Source organism: Malania oleifera, chromosome 2 (assembly GCF_029873635.1).
Source record: "Malania oleifera isolate guangnan ecotype guangnan chromosome 2, ASM2987363v1, whole genome shotgun sequence".
In the NCBI taxonomy this organism is placed as follows: Eukaryota; Viridiplantae; Streptophyta; class Magnoliopsida; order Santalales; family Ximeniaceae; genus Malania; species Malania oleifera.
Genome location: NC_080418.1, coordinates 4,996,807 through 5,013,264, shown reverse-complemented (window position 1 = coordinate 5,013,264; position 16,458 = coordinate 4,996,807). Strand labels below are relative to the sequence as shown.

Below are 16,458 nucleotides of genomic sequence, written 5' to 3'. Positions count from 1 at the left end.
AGCTAGAAGTATTAAAAGTACTCTATATTTTCTACAAACTGATTGGTCTGAAATGCAATCCATTAAAATCAAAGCCATATTGTGTTGCTCTTTCTATTGAAAAGTCACAAGAAAACATCTCCTTTGCTTCGAATGCCTCATAGCCATCTCCCTGTCAAGGGACTGCCATTAGTTACCAAAACAATGAGTAAAACTAATTGTGATATACTGGTTGAAAAATATCAAGTAGAATATGCTTTTGGACTCAAATGCATATCTTGTGTTGGGAGGCTTTAGTTAATAAAATTCAAACTTCAAAGCATCTTTAATTATTGGGCATTTGCTCTATTTTTGGTTGTTTATGTGGAGGGACAATGACTTGAAGTTAGGGGAATTAGCTTATCTAAACATACTGTTTAGGGCAGGGAACAGTGAAATTGTTCATTTATTTTTTAACAATTGACATCAAAATAGCCCTTTGATGCAATACAATGGAGCTCAATTCTCTTCTAAGTTGAGAGTTAATAATGAATGGGAATTCGTGGAGATTGCCTCGAGGGCATTTTGACAATATATTTTTTTTAAGCTAGTATGAGTTTTCGCTATAGGAATTAAGCTAGAGAAATTACGAATACTTGGTCCTGAAAACCTTCCTAATATGGTATTTTCTCTTTCTACTCTGCTCGGAGCAACATTAGAGATAGCAGGCCTTTGGTTACTTGTAAGCATTATGTTCTTAAATACCATTTGTGTGGCATGGCCTTGTATGTCACGGTCTAAATATTTTCACACCGTTGTGAAGGGGTCGTGCGGCGCTAGCTAAAGCACTCTTGCTTAACTAGCCAGCCTATCGTTTACCAACATTCATCCACGGTTCACTTTCAGTAACATTCAATCAGATAGCAGCGGAAATAATAATCAATTCATGAAAGTCATGGCAACCAAGCAATAAATATTGAAGTAAACGTAATTCATTAACAAATCCTCTGTTGACATGTTGTACTTAGCAAGGGAGGCAAGTAGGTTAAGCACGTTGACAATTGCTAGTGAGTTTTACAATGACTGATGAACACTCACCCTCCCCTAAAGAGGTTTTTATGTAATTATCATCATGATACTAGGAAACATCAAAGTGACCGAAGAGTCATACTGCCTTATTTGGCTTACAAAGACTCTACTAGCAGAAATTAACCCTACACTAGTATTTACATGATGGAAACTCATCCTAAGCACATGAGATAAGCGGTCATAGGCAAGCATAATGCCCTGAATAAGCTTAGCTCGTGACACCTTGTCATGCTAAACAAACTTAATACAATGGAAAATATTGCTAAATGGGAGATAAATGTGAATTGTACTCGTGAGATTGTGGTTTATATCCTTAAACCACAAAACATTTGTTAATTGATGTGTCAATTTGAGGCAAGCATGTCTGTAGAGAATTCATTCCGGCTGGAATGATAGTTCAAGTCTCATAGCTGCCATGGAAAATAACATTGAAGTAGAAAAATACAAGCTCTTCTGTATACAATTATTCTTAGAGGGCTAGGAATGATTTATTGTTTGAAGAAAAAGGATTTGGTCACACAATCTTAGTTGGGCAGATTACGTGCTTAGTTATGGCCGGTTTGGAGTACCAGTGGTTTTGATTTAGCTTCTATATTCTCTGTTAATTGTTTTTGTATCCTTTTTAAACTATTTGTGGCGTGCATTTCCCATTCCCATATTGGTTAAATATATGTGTTTAATTCTTCCTGAAAAATTGTTCAAAATTTGTAATAGTTAGGTTGTATAATAACCATAACAAAAATTTTCTAACCTTATGTTTGGAAAAACTTTGGATTTGGATATGTATTGGATTTCGATCGGTCATAATATAAAAATTTATTAAAATTTGTCCAAATTCACCCAAATCCAAATTTAAGGTCCGAAATTCATGTTCTCAAATGCAGCATAAGGGTCGGTTTGGATTAAGAATTTTATTTTGGAAAAAGGAAAGGAAAGAAGAAGAAGAAGAAAAAAATTTATTTTCCATTATATATTTTTTCTCTATATTAAATACCACTAAAAAAAATTTATTCTAATATGGTTAAGGATAAAAAAAAAAAACAAAATGTTAAGGTGTGTGAAAATTAAATGTAATTCATTTAGTTGGAATTTTTAAAATTTTCTTTCTAATTTTCTTTGATAAGCAAATATAAAAAAGTGAAATCTTTTTTTATTTTCTTTTCCTTTTTTCAATATTCTTCAAATTTCAAACGAATTATACAGAATATTATAGTAGCCGTGAGAGTTAAGAATTTTAATCCTAGAGGTTTTGAATTCTAATTTTGGAGAGCAGAGTAAAGATACAGAATGGAAAATGAGTTACTTCCTCTTACATAATTACGAGCAAATAGAGTTTGAGTTGATAAAAAAAAAAAAGAAACAATAAGAAAATTATAATAATCGAAATAAAAAATGTAAAAGTTTTAATTACATAATAAAAAAAATTTAAGTATGCTATTAAAATACGATTAAACATCTAGAGAATCATGCTCGATATGGTGAGAGTTGCAAGAGCCAATCACGTTTTCTTATGATTTGGTATTGCAGATTAATTGAAGTTTTGAATTATTAAAACATATGTAAATATGTTTAGCAATGTAAACTAGCAAACTCGATTTGAACTCTAAATTAATTTAGTCACCATTTACAAAAAAAAAAAAATAATAATTAAACTGAATATTTTTAAATTAAAAAAAATTATAAGTTTATATAAAATCCATTAAATCTACAAACAACCAATTACCCACTTGGCAATTGGAATTAACATCTTTATTTTTTAAAAAATACCTCTATTTATTACTTAATAATAATAATAATAATAATAATAATAATAATTAATAAATAAATAAATAATCTCTTCTAAAGGTTTATCTGGCCACCAGCCACTGGGTTGTCCCAACTATGTTCTGAGCTCCCACTATATAAACATAGCCCCGCTATAACTGAAACCCTAATTTTTCGTACTCCTCTCCCTTCCACAACCTACTTGTTTTTGCTGCCCATTCCTTTAAAACCCTAGCTCAACTCCATCTTCGATTCTCATATTTTGTCTCTTTTGATTTAGTTTTGGTAATTTTCTCCGTCCTAATTCGCTCGTCATGCTCTCATTTCTCTTCATTTTACAGGACTGATTGGTTTTGCTTGTTGAAGCAGTTTGTGCCCTTGTGTTTGTTGGAGATTCCAAGCTTCTGCGCTAGTTATGTCGGACGAGGAAAGAGAAGAGAAGGAGTTGGATCTCACGACTCCTGAGGTCGTCACCAAGTACAAAAGTGCAGCTGAAATCGTGAACAGTTAGTCTATCTCTCTCCCTCCCTGGCTCTTTCGTGTTATCTTTTAATTTAAATGTCATTAGTTACTGTCAGTCATTTGTCGAATGATTGGACTCTTTTTGATCTCTTGTGAGGGTTGCGTTTGATTGTGGATTATGACGATTTTGGGAACAAATTTTGCAGAGGCTCTGCAGTTGGTGTTATCGGAATGCAAACCAAAAGCAAAGATCGTAGATATATGCGAAAAAGGCGATGTTTTCATCAGAGAGTATGATTTATTATGAATGGATATGATTTTATTTAGAATATGATATTTTGTCTTGGTCATAATTTTATTTTGTCTGAGAGAGTGTTTGATGTTCTGTGGGTTGACTTGGGTTTTAATCTTTCGTGGAAATTAGACCTTGGATATAGGCAAACTGGGAACTTGCATATGTTGGACTTTGTTTGAGCAAAAATTTAACTTTTGTGGTTTTTATTGAGTTGGGTTCTTAATACGGGACTTGGATTGTCTGTGTAGGCAAACTGGGAACATGTACAAGAATGTAAAGAAGAAGATTGAAAGGGGTATTGCGTTCCCCACTTGCATTTCCGCAAACAATACTGTCTGCCACTTCTCTCCTCTGGCTAGTGATGAGACCGTGTTAGAAGAAGGTGATATGTTGAAAATGTGAGTTTTGTTTTCTGTACTGTCCTTATTTTCTTTTTCTTTTTTTCCATAATTTTTTGTTTGAAAATTTTGTTAGAGGTAAAAGACGTAGTGTAAGGATGAAATGTGGAAGTTTTTATTGGATGCAGTGATATGGGATGTCACATTGATGGGTTCATAGCTGTTGTGGCACACACTCATGTTCTCCAAGAAGGGCCAGTGACTGGTAGGGCAGCTGATGTTATTACAGCAGCCAATACTGCTGCTGAAGTTGCTTTGAGGCTTGTGAGGCCTGGAAGGAAGGTAGTTTTGTCCGTCTATTATTTATTTATCCTGGATTCCTTGCTTTATTATGGTACAAAAGTAAATAGATGTTGTTAGATAGTAATTGCAGGGTTTATTAAGTTTTCATATCATCTGAAATCTGTTTTCATGTAGTTTTTAAAGGCATTTTTGAACTCCAAAGCCTTTTAATTAAAAGAATGGAACAATTCTTTTTCAAAAGCACAATTACTAGTGAGGGAATATTGTGTCTTGAGGACATCAGTTTGTAGCATGGTTTATGGTTTTAACAACCATACTGGAGAGGCTGGTTTTGACCGGAACCAGTGCTCATTGTCGCAAAACCAATAGTGAAAAGAACCAGTGGTGACCCTGCCAACTCGGTAAGAACCTGCTTGTACTGGTCTGGCCCAAGGTCAATCTCTGGTCATCCTGCCCTCTTGCATGCAGCAAAAAAAAATGAAGGAAATTGAAAGTTTAATGGGTGCAATTTTTCTGTGGTGTACTTGAACCCAATACCCAAGAGAAAAGGTTGGAGATGGCCTGAGTACTCAGTTAAATGCGGTTGTTTGATAATTTACAATGCAAATAACCCTAATACATATCTGTATGAAGTCATTCACTTGAGCAATAAATTTTTAATTGAATCATGATAGTAATATAATAATCATAATAATTAATTTCTAGTATATTTCAGAACAATCAGTCCAACTGATTGGGTGGCTTCACTGTGTTGATGTTTTTAAAAACCATGGTGTAGAAATGAGCCAGATTGGATTCTGGTACAATATCGAAATTTTTTAATTACTGGAAGAAATGGGATTTATATGATTCATTGTTTAGATAGCTATACCTATCTATTCTTTCGTGAACTTTGGGTATATAGTAGCTGTTTGTCTAGGAAATGTTTGGGCATTGTCATGATGTATGACTGTTCGTATATATTTGATGTATGCATCATTATTGAGTTAGTGATTGAGTTGTGTTGTAGTTAGAAGAGCTTGATGAATTAAAAAGTGTTTTTGTCTTGACAGAATCTCAATTTCACATGAATTAGAAAATTTGGTAAATCTTAAAATGCTTTGTCATTCATGAATCCTCTCCAAATGCTATTTGGTGCAAAATCATAGGTAGAGATAGAACTGGGTTCATAATGAGCCCTGCTACTGTGAAACCAATGAACCTAAATTCCATGTCGCACTGGATTCAACCCGACATGTGGCTTGGCCGGACAGGGGGCAAGAACCAAATTTGAATTGAACTGGAGTCCACTCGGTCAACTTGTTGTGACTTGACCTAAACTGGACAAACATGATGGGCCAGCTGAGTTGGCCCAGTCGCAAAATATTGTGAGAAATATGGTTTGGCTTGAGTGAAGCCTACTCATTGAGTTGGATAATGGATGAGCTACTTGGGGCCACAGTCAGTTTTTGTGATGAGGTATAATAAATTATATTTGAATACTCCTTGATATGGTTTTACAGGTCTAGGTTTTTTCGTTTTTTAAAAAACCCTTAATTGATATATATATTAAGCCTAATTTTTATTTTTAGATTATTTAATTTAATAAAATATATATTTTTTTATTTTTGTTAGAAGGCATATTTTTAAAACTGCTTAGTGCCTCAGCCCTTAATGTTATTGACTATTTTTTACAGTGTTTAGAGACTTTGACGTTCTTATTTTGATTATGTTTTGGGGGCATGATTTCTTTGAATGATGAAGATATGCATGGCTATGGAGAAAACTCCAATGGAGCTTTACATTGTCATAGTTACTCTGATAGAGAATCGCATACCTATTAGTCCATGTTTTTCCATTGCCCTCTCCTTTGCAAATGTGTTTGCCTACATCCATATGGTTGTTTTCTGTGTGATATATGGTGCTCATCTGAGGTTGGAATAATTCTTAATCTTCCTTGATTTGTCTTCAGCCTGTTGTTATAACATTGTACTTTTATTTTTTCTGATTATATTTTTTATAGTATTAAGGGGCTTAAATCCGTTTTTCTTTTTTGATTTTGTATTGTGGGGCATGATTTCTCTAAATGATGAAGAAATTCATGGCTATGGAGAAAACTCCACTGAAGCTTTACATTGTCATAGTTACTCTGATAGAGAATCGTGTATCTTTTAGTCCATGTTGTTCAATAACCTCGCTCCTTTGCCTGTGTGTTTGCCTACGTGCATATGGTTGTTTTCTGTGTGTACGGTGCTCACCAGAGGTTGGAGTAATTCTTAATCTTCCTTGAAATGTTTCAGCCTGTTGTTTTAGCATTGCATTTTTTATTTTTACTGACTATATTTTTTACAGTGTTTGGATGCTCAAATCCGTTTTTCTTTTTGATTTTATATTGTGGGGCTTGATTTCTCTAAATGATGAAGATATTCACAGCTATGGAGAAAACTCCACTGAAGCTTTACATTGTCATAGTTACTCCGATAGAGAATCACATATCTTTTAGTCCCTGTTGTCCTATTACCTCTCTCCTTTGCACGTGTGTTGGACTACTTGTGTATGTTTGTTTTCTCTGGGATATATGTTGCTCACAAAGGTTGGAGTAATTTTTATTCTTCTTTGAATGTCTTCAACCTGTTGTTTTAGCTTTCTATGTTGATTTATGTTGTTTCTCTGATCATAAATGGCGGGGTCCTGGGCAAGATATGGGTGTTTTGCCCTATTGGCTGCTGCATTAGACGGGTGGGTTTTATAGGCAACTTTGCCGAGGTGATTAAAGGCCTTTTGGTTCCCTCTTTTCCCTGTTGCCAACATTGTACTGGGCTCAATTCGGGTGAATTTGATCTATCTATTTTCTATAAGATCTACAATCACCTGCTGTAGCCAACATTTCTTAATGTTGTGCATGTCCTCTATATTCTTAGCTTGTGGCTAGAAAGCAAAATTCTAACCAATTGAATCACATAAAAGTTTTTCCAAATATATTTTTGGGGCCCTTTCTTTTCATGTTGTTAAAAATTCCATGACTTTTCACAAGCAGCAGTTGTCCCTATTGAATATTGGCTGCTGCATCAGACGGGTGGGTTTTATAGGCAACTTTGCCGAGGTGATTAATGTCTTTTTGGTTCCCTCTTTTCCCTGTTGCCAACATTGTACTGGGCTCAACTCGGGTGAATTTGATCTATCTATTCTCTATAAGATCTACAATCACCTGCTGCGGCCAACATATCTTTATATTGTGCATGTCCTCTATATTCTTAGCTTGTGGCGAGAAAGCAAAATCCTATCCAATTGAATCACATAAAAGTTTTTCCAAATATCTTTTTGGTTCCCTCTCTTTTGTGTTGTTAAAAGTTCCATGACTTTTCACGAGCAGCAGTTGGCCCTATTGGCTGCTGCATCAGACGGGTGGGTTTTATAGGCAACTTTGCCTAGGTGATTAATGTCTTTTTGGTTCCCTCTTTTCCCTGTTGCCAACATTGTACTGGGCTCAACTTGGGTGAATTTGATCTATCTATTCTCTATAAGATCTACAATCACCTGCTGCAGCCAACATATCGTAATATTGTGCATGTCCTCTAAATTCTTAGCTTGTGGCGAGAAAGCAAAATCCTATCCAATTGAATCACATAAAAATTTTTCCAAATATCTTTTTGGTTCCCTCTCTTTTGTGTTGTTAAAAGTTCCTTGACTTTTCACGAGCAGCAGTTGGCCCTATTGCCAACATTGTACTGGGCTCAGCTTGGGTGAATTTGATCTATCTATTCTCTATAAGATCTACAATCAACTGCTGCAGCCAACATATCTTAATATTGTGCATGTCCTCTATATTCTTAGCTTGTGGCGAGAAAGCAAAATCCTATCCGATTGAATCACATAAAAATTTTTCCAAATATCTTTTTGGTTCCCTCTCTTTTGTGTTGTTAAAAGTTCCATGACTTTTCACGAGCAGCAGTTGGCCCTATTGGCTGCTGCATCAGACGGGTGGGTTTTATAGGCAACTTTGCCGAGGTGATTAATGTCTTTTTGGTTCCCTCTTTTCCCTGTTGCCAACATTGTACTGGGCTCAACTCGGGTGAATTTGATCTATCTATTCTCTATAAGATCTACAATCACCTGCTGCAGCCAACATATCTTAATATTGTGCATGTCCTCTATATTCTTAGCTTGTGACGAGAAGGTGAAATTCTAACCAATTTAATCACATAAAAATTTTTCCAAATATCTTTTTGGTTCCCTCTCTTTTGTGTTGTTAAAAGTTCCATGATTTTTCACAAGCAGCAGTTGGCCCTATTGGCTGCTCCATCAGACGGGTGGGTTTTATAGGCAACTTTGCCGAGGTGATTAATTTCTTTTTGGTTCCCTCTTTTCCCTGTTGCCTATCAACTCTGGTGAATTTGATCTATCTATTCTCTATAAGATCTATAATCACCTGCTGTAGCTAACATATCTTAATATTGTGCATGTCCTCTATATTCTTAGCTTGTGGCTAGAAAGCAAAATTCTAACCAATTGAATCACATAAAAGTTTTTCATATCCACAGCTAAATCAAGTGTACCTGTTCAGTAAAAAGTTTGTTGTAGATTGCCTCTGTTGTGAGAATAAGTTGTGATGTGCTAGAAATTCCAAAATTGTATCTTAAGTTGCAAAGTGCTGAAAGTTACAAATACTTGAAATTGTTCCTCGTTATTTTCACAATCAGCAGTTGGCCCTATTGGCTGCTGCATCAGATGAGTGGGTTTTATAGGCAATTTTGCCGAGGGGATCAATGACATTTTGGTCCCTTCTTTTCCCTTTTGCCAACATTGTACTGGGCTCAACTTGGTGAATTTGGTCTGTCTATTCTTTATATGATATGCAGTCAACTGCTGTAGCCAACAAATCTTAATATGCTGCTTGTCTCTTATTCTTAACTTGTGGTTAATTGAGTAATTGGTCGAAATTTAACCAATTGAATCACATAAAAAAATTTAACATCATCAGCTAAATAAAGTGTACTTGTTCACCATAAATATTTGTTGTTGATTGTGTCTGTCTCCGATGAAAATAAATTTAGTGCCTAAAATTCGAAATATGCAAAACTAAGTCTCCTTATTTTTACAAGCTGTGATTGGCCCCACTGGCTGCTGCATCAGATGGATGGATTGTATAGGCAGCTTGGCTGAGGTGATCAATGGCGTTTTGGTTCCCTTTTTTCCCTGTTGCCAACATAGTGCTGGGTCAAGTTGGGATGAATTTGGTCTACATATATTTTCTATATGATCTGCAATCACCTGTTGTAGCAGTGGGGTCTAAGGAAGGGGCGGACCACAATGGGTCTATAATGGGCAGCCTTACCTTGTGTTTGCAAGAGACTGTTTCCATGCCGTGAACCCAGTGACCTATGTACAGTTGATTACCTATCTTAGTATCTTAATATGCTGCTTGTCACCTATATACAGTTGGTTCCCAAATTGTGCTATGTTCATCAGTTCTGTATTTCTCCACACTCTGGTTCTTTAGCCTTCATCTTAAGATGGCTAAGTTCTGCTTAACTAAATTTTTAGTGCTGCTAAATACTAAAATTCAGTCTTTGTGCTTTACCTTTTATCTTTTATCTTACTTTTTTTACTATAGCTTTTTACATATTTTTCCCTCTTTTTCTGTTTCTTTTTTAGTTTGAGATTTTTCTTTTATCTTTCACATTGGTGAGATTGGAATTTGCTGATATGGGATTTTCTTGCTCTCACTGTGCTTATATCAATGACCGCAACAGGTTTTGGCCTCTCCATTGGTTGTATGTATATGTATGTAAATGGAGCTGATTTGGAGTTGGGAGATGTAGAACCCACATTTGCCCTGCCAAGAATGATCCACTCCACCTACCGCCCCTAATCTTCTTTGGATTATTATTTATATCCCTGTCCTAGCCTCATTAGAGGATTTGCCCCTGCGAATGGCCCGAATCCACCCCATCAAGTGAATGAAAATACCATATTTATACTTATACATACACTCATATATATATATATATATATATATATAATTATAAAATTTTGAAAAAAAAATCCCTTGTCTTTATATTATTAAAATAAGATAAATAAAATTACTTATCTTATTTTGATATAATTATTGATGAAACATAACTTTTCTAGTGGAATAATATAAAATAAATAAAAATACTGCATTCAGAAGCTATGAACAATTGATTGAAAATGCTATATTTGCACCCACACTCGCATGCACATATAGACACACATGCATACTATATTTGTTTATTTATTTTTATTTGAGACTGTTTCTTTGCAGGTTTTGGTTTAGAGTGGTGGTGTTTGGGGTGTGCCTGAACCAGAGCAGGAAAATATACTTTCCACTTATTGCCCTGAATCTGTCTTGGATCACAAAATTAATTCCAATTATTGCTCCTAATACTTTGAATAACTTGTCAGGGTATATTCACCAATTTGAATCCATTTACATCCTTAGGCACAAGCCTAATTTTCCCTCAATCTTGTGTTTGTATGTTTGACCTTATAAATTTCACTGTTATTTTTTTTTAAATGTTGATGATCCTTACAATATTTTCATTGCAAGTCAGGTTTAATGATTCCCCTAGGTTGGCTTATTGAAAATTTCTCAATTTTGCAGAACAAAGATGTAACAGATGCCATTCAGAAGGTTGCTGCTGCATATGACTGCAAGATTGTTGAAGGCGTTCTTAGTCACCAGCTAAAGCAGTTTGTCATTGATGGGAATAAAGTTGTTTTGAGTGTCTCCAGTCCTGAAACAAGAGTTGATGATGCAGAGTTTGAAGAGAACGAAGTCTATGCCGTTGATATAGTTGCCAGCACAGGTGATGGCAAAGTAAGTGTGGAGTCTGTTGACCTAATATTAATCCCAATGTCTGCTTTATCATTTGTATGCTGCTATAGTTTGTGGTTGGTTCGTAATTCTTTTGTGGGGAAAAACCACGCAGCCTAAGCTGTTGGATGAGCGGCAAACAACCATATATAAAAGAGCTGTGGACAGAAATTATCACTTGAAGATGAAAGCATCAAGGTTTATCTTCAGCGAAATAAATCAGAAATTTCCCATCATGCCATTTACAGCAAGGTTTAAAACTTCTCCATGCTTCAGTTCAACTCTCTGAGAGAAATTATTGGTAGCAGGACTTTTTGGCTTGTCATCATAGTATCATGCCACCTCTCTTTTTTTTAGGGCTTTGGAAGAGAAGAGGGCTCGACTTGGATTAGTGGAATGTGTGAATCATGATCTTTTGCAGCCATATCCTGTTCTACATGAGAAGCCTGGTGAGCTTTTGCTATAAGATGAATTTCATTCTGTGTTCTTGGTATATTATATTATGATGGTAAATGTTCCCTTGTATTGTGCTGTGGTATTGTTCGTCCTTGCAGTTGTAAAGTAGGTCTAGCTAGTTCTTGGAATTTATCTTACAAAATTCCCACTTTTCAAATCAAGTATGATACATTCTTCCCAACACCCCACTTTTCTCTTTCCCTATCACATTTTTTTAAATATTTTTTTCACTCTAATAGTGTTGATTTGAGTTGTACTGTTTTGCATCATAAGAGGTGGTATGCCCAACTGAGGTCTTTTTTCTTACATTTGGTTGGTGCTAGTGCAGGTGATTTTGTTGCGCACATTAAATTCACAGTACTATTAATGCCGAATGGGTCAGATAGGATCACATCCCATCCTCTGCAGCAGCTGCAGCCCACAAAGACTACAGATGATGACCCCGAAATCAAGTCCTGGCTAGCTCTTGGCATAAAGACTAAAAAGAAAGGTGGTGGGAAGAAAAAGAAAGGTGTGTTCAGATAAGTCTTTGCATAAAGTTCCCATCTACCCTTGCATAGTTCTGCAGATCATTATATCTATGGTTTCCTGGATCTGATGTAGATGCTCATTTAATTGAGGGTTGTGCACTTTTTTCCTTTTGGTTCTATGTTTTTAATGTTGTTTGCATGCGTGTTATAATTTGCACAGGTAAAAAAGGGGACAAAATGGAAGATTCTGCAGTAGCGGAAGGAGCATCAAATGGTGTTTCATCTCAAGAATAGAATTTTTCATACAATGCGGACAATTGCGAGTATGATTCATGGGGGCGAGCAAGACATCTATAGTGAATTGGGGATTCTGGTTTGTGCATGTGGTAATTACGCTTTATCGACGAACTCCTCTCTTTTCCAAGTTCTAATGCCCCATTCCTGGTGTGTGTTGTTTAAAACACTGGGAATAAAGGCATATATGCATAAATGCCCACAGCGTTTGAAGCTCCAATGAACGTTGAATGTGAAGTGCAATGTTTTATCCTCGGCATGGGCCCTTGAAAACTTGAGTAGAGATAATTTCAGCTGACCCTTATAGAGTACATTTTGCCTTTGTCATTTTGGTTTTTCATTCACTACACAGTTGTTTCTAGTATTGAACGTTTGCCTGTCATGCCTACGTGGGAAAAGAATTTTATAAGTGAAAAAACAAAAAAACTCACTCTTTTCTCAGTGCTCGTTGGTTGATATCTTTGGTAAGTCTAGGTGAAAAAATATATTTCTCTTTTTGGCATAAAGACACTGATCTCTTTTAAGAAAGGCACGATTCTTTTTTAAAGGATGTATTTTTGTTAAAATACAAGGGGAGGCATGTGTGTTCTAATAAATCTCCGAGGCTTTGAAAGTTCAGTACAAAGAGTTTTGAAATTTTAAATAGGCTTTTAAAGGACGTATTTTTGTTAAAATGCAAGGGAAATGTATGTGACATTTTTGCAACATTGAGGAAGGCTAATGAAAATTTTATAACTTTGGGAAGTTTCATAAGCAAGTGAGTGCCTTTTAACTTAAATTTTATTTAAATTTACATTAATTCAAATTTAAATATTTAAATTTTCATGCTTCCAAAATGTAGCATTAAGATAGAGTGAGCTTTGGATTTATATTCCCGTGAATTTGAATAAAATTAAAATTTAAAGTTGTAAATTCTATGTTCTCATGTAGCTGGGCTTTCATCTACTATCGCAATGAAATTTTAAGAATGCCCTCCCGCCAAGCTGAAACTATGCCTCGCAAGAGCATGCACGCTTGAGCCTACCAAAGTGCTTGCAATCTTGGTACAGCTGTCACTTTGGCCTGAAGCATATTATTTAAAATAAAATTGTATCAAACTTTTTTATTAAAATCTATTCAAATTCGAATTCAAGATTCAATATTGATATTCCCAAACATGTAAGGTTAGATTGCAATAGCAACTTCTCAATATAGGAGCTGTGTTTATTTGAATTTGAATTTGTATTGAATTCAACAATAAGCCTTCATAAATTTTTAAATGTAATGTTTAAATTATTTCAAACTCCAAATATGGTACAATGTTGTGTTTAGGAATATAGATTTTAAGTTTTAATTTGGATTCGTATAAATTTAAGCAAAATTTAGCACAAATTGATATTGTATTTTATTCAACTCTAAATTTAAGGTTCAAATTTTAAAATTCTAAGGTAATACATATATTTAAGAAAATATGGAAATATTGAGCAAGAAGAATCTATTTTTCCAGTTGCATTGAGGACTTTGATGTAATAATAATAATGATGATAATGATATTGTTATTATTATTATTATTATTATTATTATTATTAATGTAGATATATGTTGAATTTTATGACTTTTTTAAAAATTGAAGAGTACATTGGAGGAAACCCCCAATACAATTTTTCATGCTTTTATCATTCAATTATTGAAATTTGAGATTAAAGAGTTATGCTTTTTAAAATCCAAATGGTTGTGATCGACCTCAACTTTCATGCTCAACATCTTAAGAGGACCAGGAAAGAAAAAGAATAATCTAGACAGAAGAACAATGTTTCGAGAACTAAATTCTATTTTTTGCTTATTCTTGTAAAGATAAATTCCTAAATACTTCTCCAATATGAATAATAGACCCTTTGTTCTCTGTAAAAAAAAAAGTATATTATTTTAGTAGTTTCATTAATTGAATATTATGTTTAAATTGATGTTAGAATAATTTGTTGTAACAAATTATTTTTAAAGGTTTCGTATTATAATTTAAGCTATACTTTTATCATATCCTTGATACTTCATAATGAAATGGATTAAATTAAAATTTACTCATAAAACATATAAAGTTATAATGATTTATTTTATTTTATTATGTACCAAAAAATCAAATACTAAAACCCAATTTTGGCTCGATCATTCTTAATGTAGTTTGATCTAACTCGCTCAAATAGTAAATTGATCCGCATCAAATTAAGATATATCTTTATTGATTCAACTTTCATCCATTTGTTAGCATTGAAAGAATCCAAGGGTAGGTTTGACTTGCATGGGTGAGCACTAACTTAATCCAAAAACTTAAATTTATTGGGTCTTGGATTCAGACATTTATATAAGCACTCATCAACCACTTTATTTTTCTAATATAAGACAAATTCGCAAGTGGAATTATCAACAATCTTTGCCTTCCGATTTTAAACGGCTTCTCTCGAGCGAAAATTGTCTCTCTCAGGGGAACAAACCCAATTACCAACAATTGTTTTAGTGGATCTTACTATTTTGTCTTATATGCCTTCAATTGCATTCCATACTTTCGGACCAATCTTACTTCTTATGTTTTGATTATAGTTAGATCCATCTTTTAGACTTAAATGATTTTTATTGGTTTCGATTTTCTAACTATTATAACATTAATAGAATTAGCTTGATGTTTGCTTGCTTGGCTAGAGTTATGAATGGCCGGCGCTGACACTCATTTGGTTGGAATTTTGAGTTCAAGCCCTACCCACAAATGCTCCAGACATTCAGCTCCGCGTGCAAGCCCAGCCCAATTTTCCCGCTCCGCACAGGAGTTTTTTACCAAAATATTATAAAAAATAATCAAAAAATACAAATACGAAGAAAATTGAGAAAATTTACACAAATGTACCCAACGAACTTTCCAAAAATCGATTTGGGTTTTTTTTTTTTAAAAAAAAGGTCAGCTGCAATTATTGATGGCCAAAATAAAAATTGAGAACCGACTTTCCAAAAGTCGGTTAGGACTTAAAAGAAAAAAAAAAAACCTCAGCTGCAATTCTTGACTAGCTATACCCCTCACTCCCTCCCTCCCTCCAAATCAAATCCCCCACCCCCCCCCCCCACCTCCCCCAGTTCTATCCCTACCTCCCCCCTTGGAAGTGGGAATCATAAATTTTTTTTAATTTAAATAATAATAAAATATATATTATTTTTCAAATTTTAATATTTAAAGAAAAAGTTATAAAAAATATATATATTTTTAAGTGTCATTCAATACAAAAAATATTTTTTACTTTTTATTTATTTTTCGAATGAATTAAAAAAGTAAGTTAATTTTTTTAATTTTAAAAAATTATATAAAAATGAATACAATAACAAAAAAATTTGAAATAATTTATTTTTGAGAATATTAAAACAAAAAATGACATTTTACCTCCTAATTACATAAAAAAAATTATTTAATATATAATTAAGAATGGAAAAATTATTTAACATATTATTTTATGCATATTTTATATGGAAAAATTTTAAAATTAAATATTTCTTACCTGACCGACTTTTGAAAAGTCAGTTTGGATTAAAAAAAAACAAAACAAAACAAAAATTTTGCACAAAAATCTAGGCACACAAAAAAAAGAATGAAATAATATAATGGAAGAAAAATATAATGAAATAAAAAAATTATAACACGTGTTTCACGTGTTCACCCATCACTGATGTGTCCAACCCATGCCGCCCGCGCACCGCAATTGGGTAAAAATTTGGGCATTCCCATATTCCGGTTTTTGGAGTAAAGTGGAGTGGGTGCTTTGCCTTGATCCAATTCATGAAATCTCTACTTCAGTACAAGTAGGCCAGTACCAGGTGCTTCCTTCGACTGCCGACGACCATTCTTTAGTGCTTGTCTTGCCCAATCCAGCCCGTGGTCAGGTCACGAAACGCGCTCGTATTCATGTTTGGGGTGGGAACCACAAGGGGGTTGTCGTTGGGTTTGATCCATTCATGAAGATATAAGTCGGATAGGTTAGCAGGGTACAGAGTAGTTCTAGACCTGCCTGTTCTGGGGGTCGAGTCTGGTGTAGTGAATGACGAGTTTGTTGCCTGGAGGATGGTGGTAAATGGGAACCAGCACCCATTTATGTCGAAGGGCGGACGAGTAGATGGTCGCATCAAGGGCGACCCAGTTGACGAGGTCCTTGGAGATGAAGTGAGCCCAAACGATGTTGCCCCACATAGCTCCCTTCG

General features: G+C 34.5%; 1 protein-coding gene across 1 annotated transcript; it reads left to right on the top strand.

Annotated features, from left to right (window-relative positions):
- Window positions 1–2,768: 2,768 nt before the first annotated feature.
- On the top strand, window positions 2,769–12,573 carry LOC131147973 (ERBB-3 BINDING PROTEIN 1). Its single transcript, XM_058097675.1, has 10 exons — window positions 2,769–3,096; window positions 3,181–3,317; window positions 3,480–3,564; window positions 3,817–3,966; window positions 4,095–4,248; window positions 10,814–11,029; window positions 11,142–11,278; window positions 11,384–11,475; window positions 11,811–11,993; window positions 12,173–12,573. Exons 2-10 carry the CDS (start codon window positions 3,227–3,229, stop codon window positions 12,244–12,246), a joined length of 1,182 nt encoding a protein of 393 aa, XP_057953658.1. The 5' UTR covers window positions 2,769–3,096; window positions 3,181–3,226; the 3' UTR covers window positions 12,247–12,573.
- The last annotated feature ends 3,885 nt before the right edge of the window (window positions 12,574–16,458 follow it).

Bases quoted from the DNA above. Each gene is read 5' to 3' on its own strand.
- LOC131147973 (XM_058097675.1), top strand. From the start codon at position 3,227: ATGTCGGACGAGGAAAGAGAAGAGAAGGAGTTGGATCTCACGACTCCT. The intron at 3,565-3,816 runs GTATGATTTATT...TTGTCTGTGTAG, and splicing joins GGCGATGTTTTCATCAGAGA to GCAAACTGGGAACATGTACA. The intron at 3,967-4,094 runs GTGAGTTTTGTT...TATTGGATGCAG, and splicing joins GAAGGTGATATGTTGAAAAT to TGATATGGGATGTCACATTG.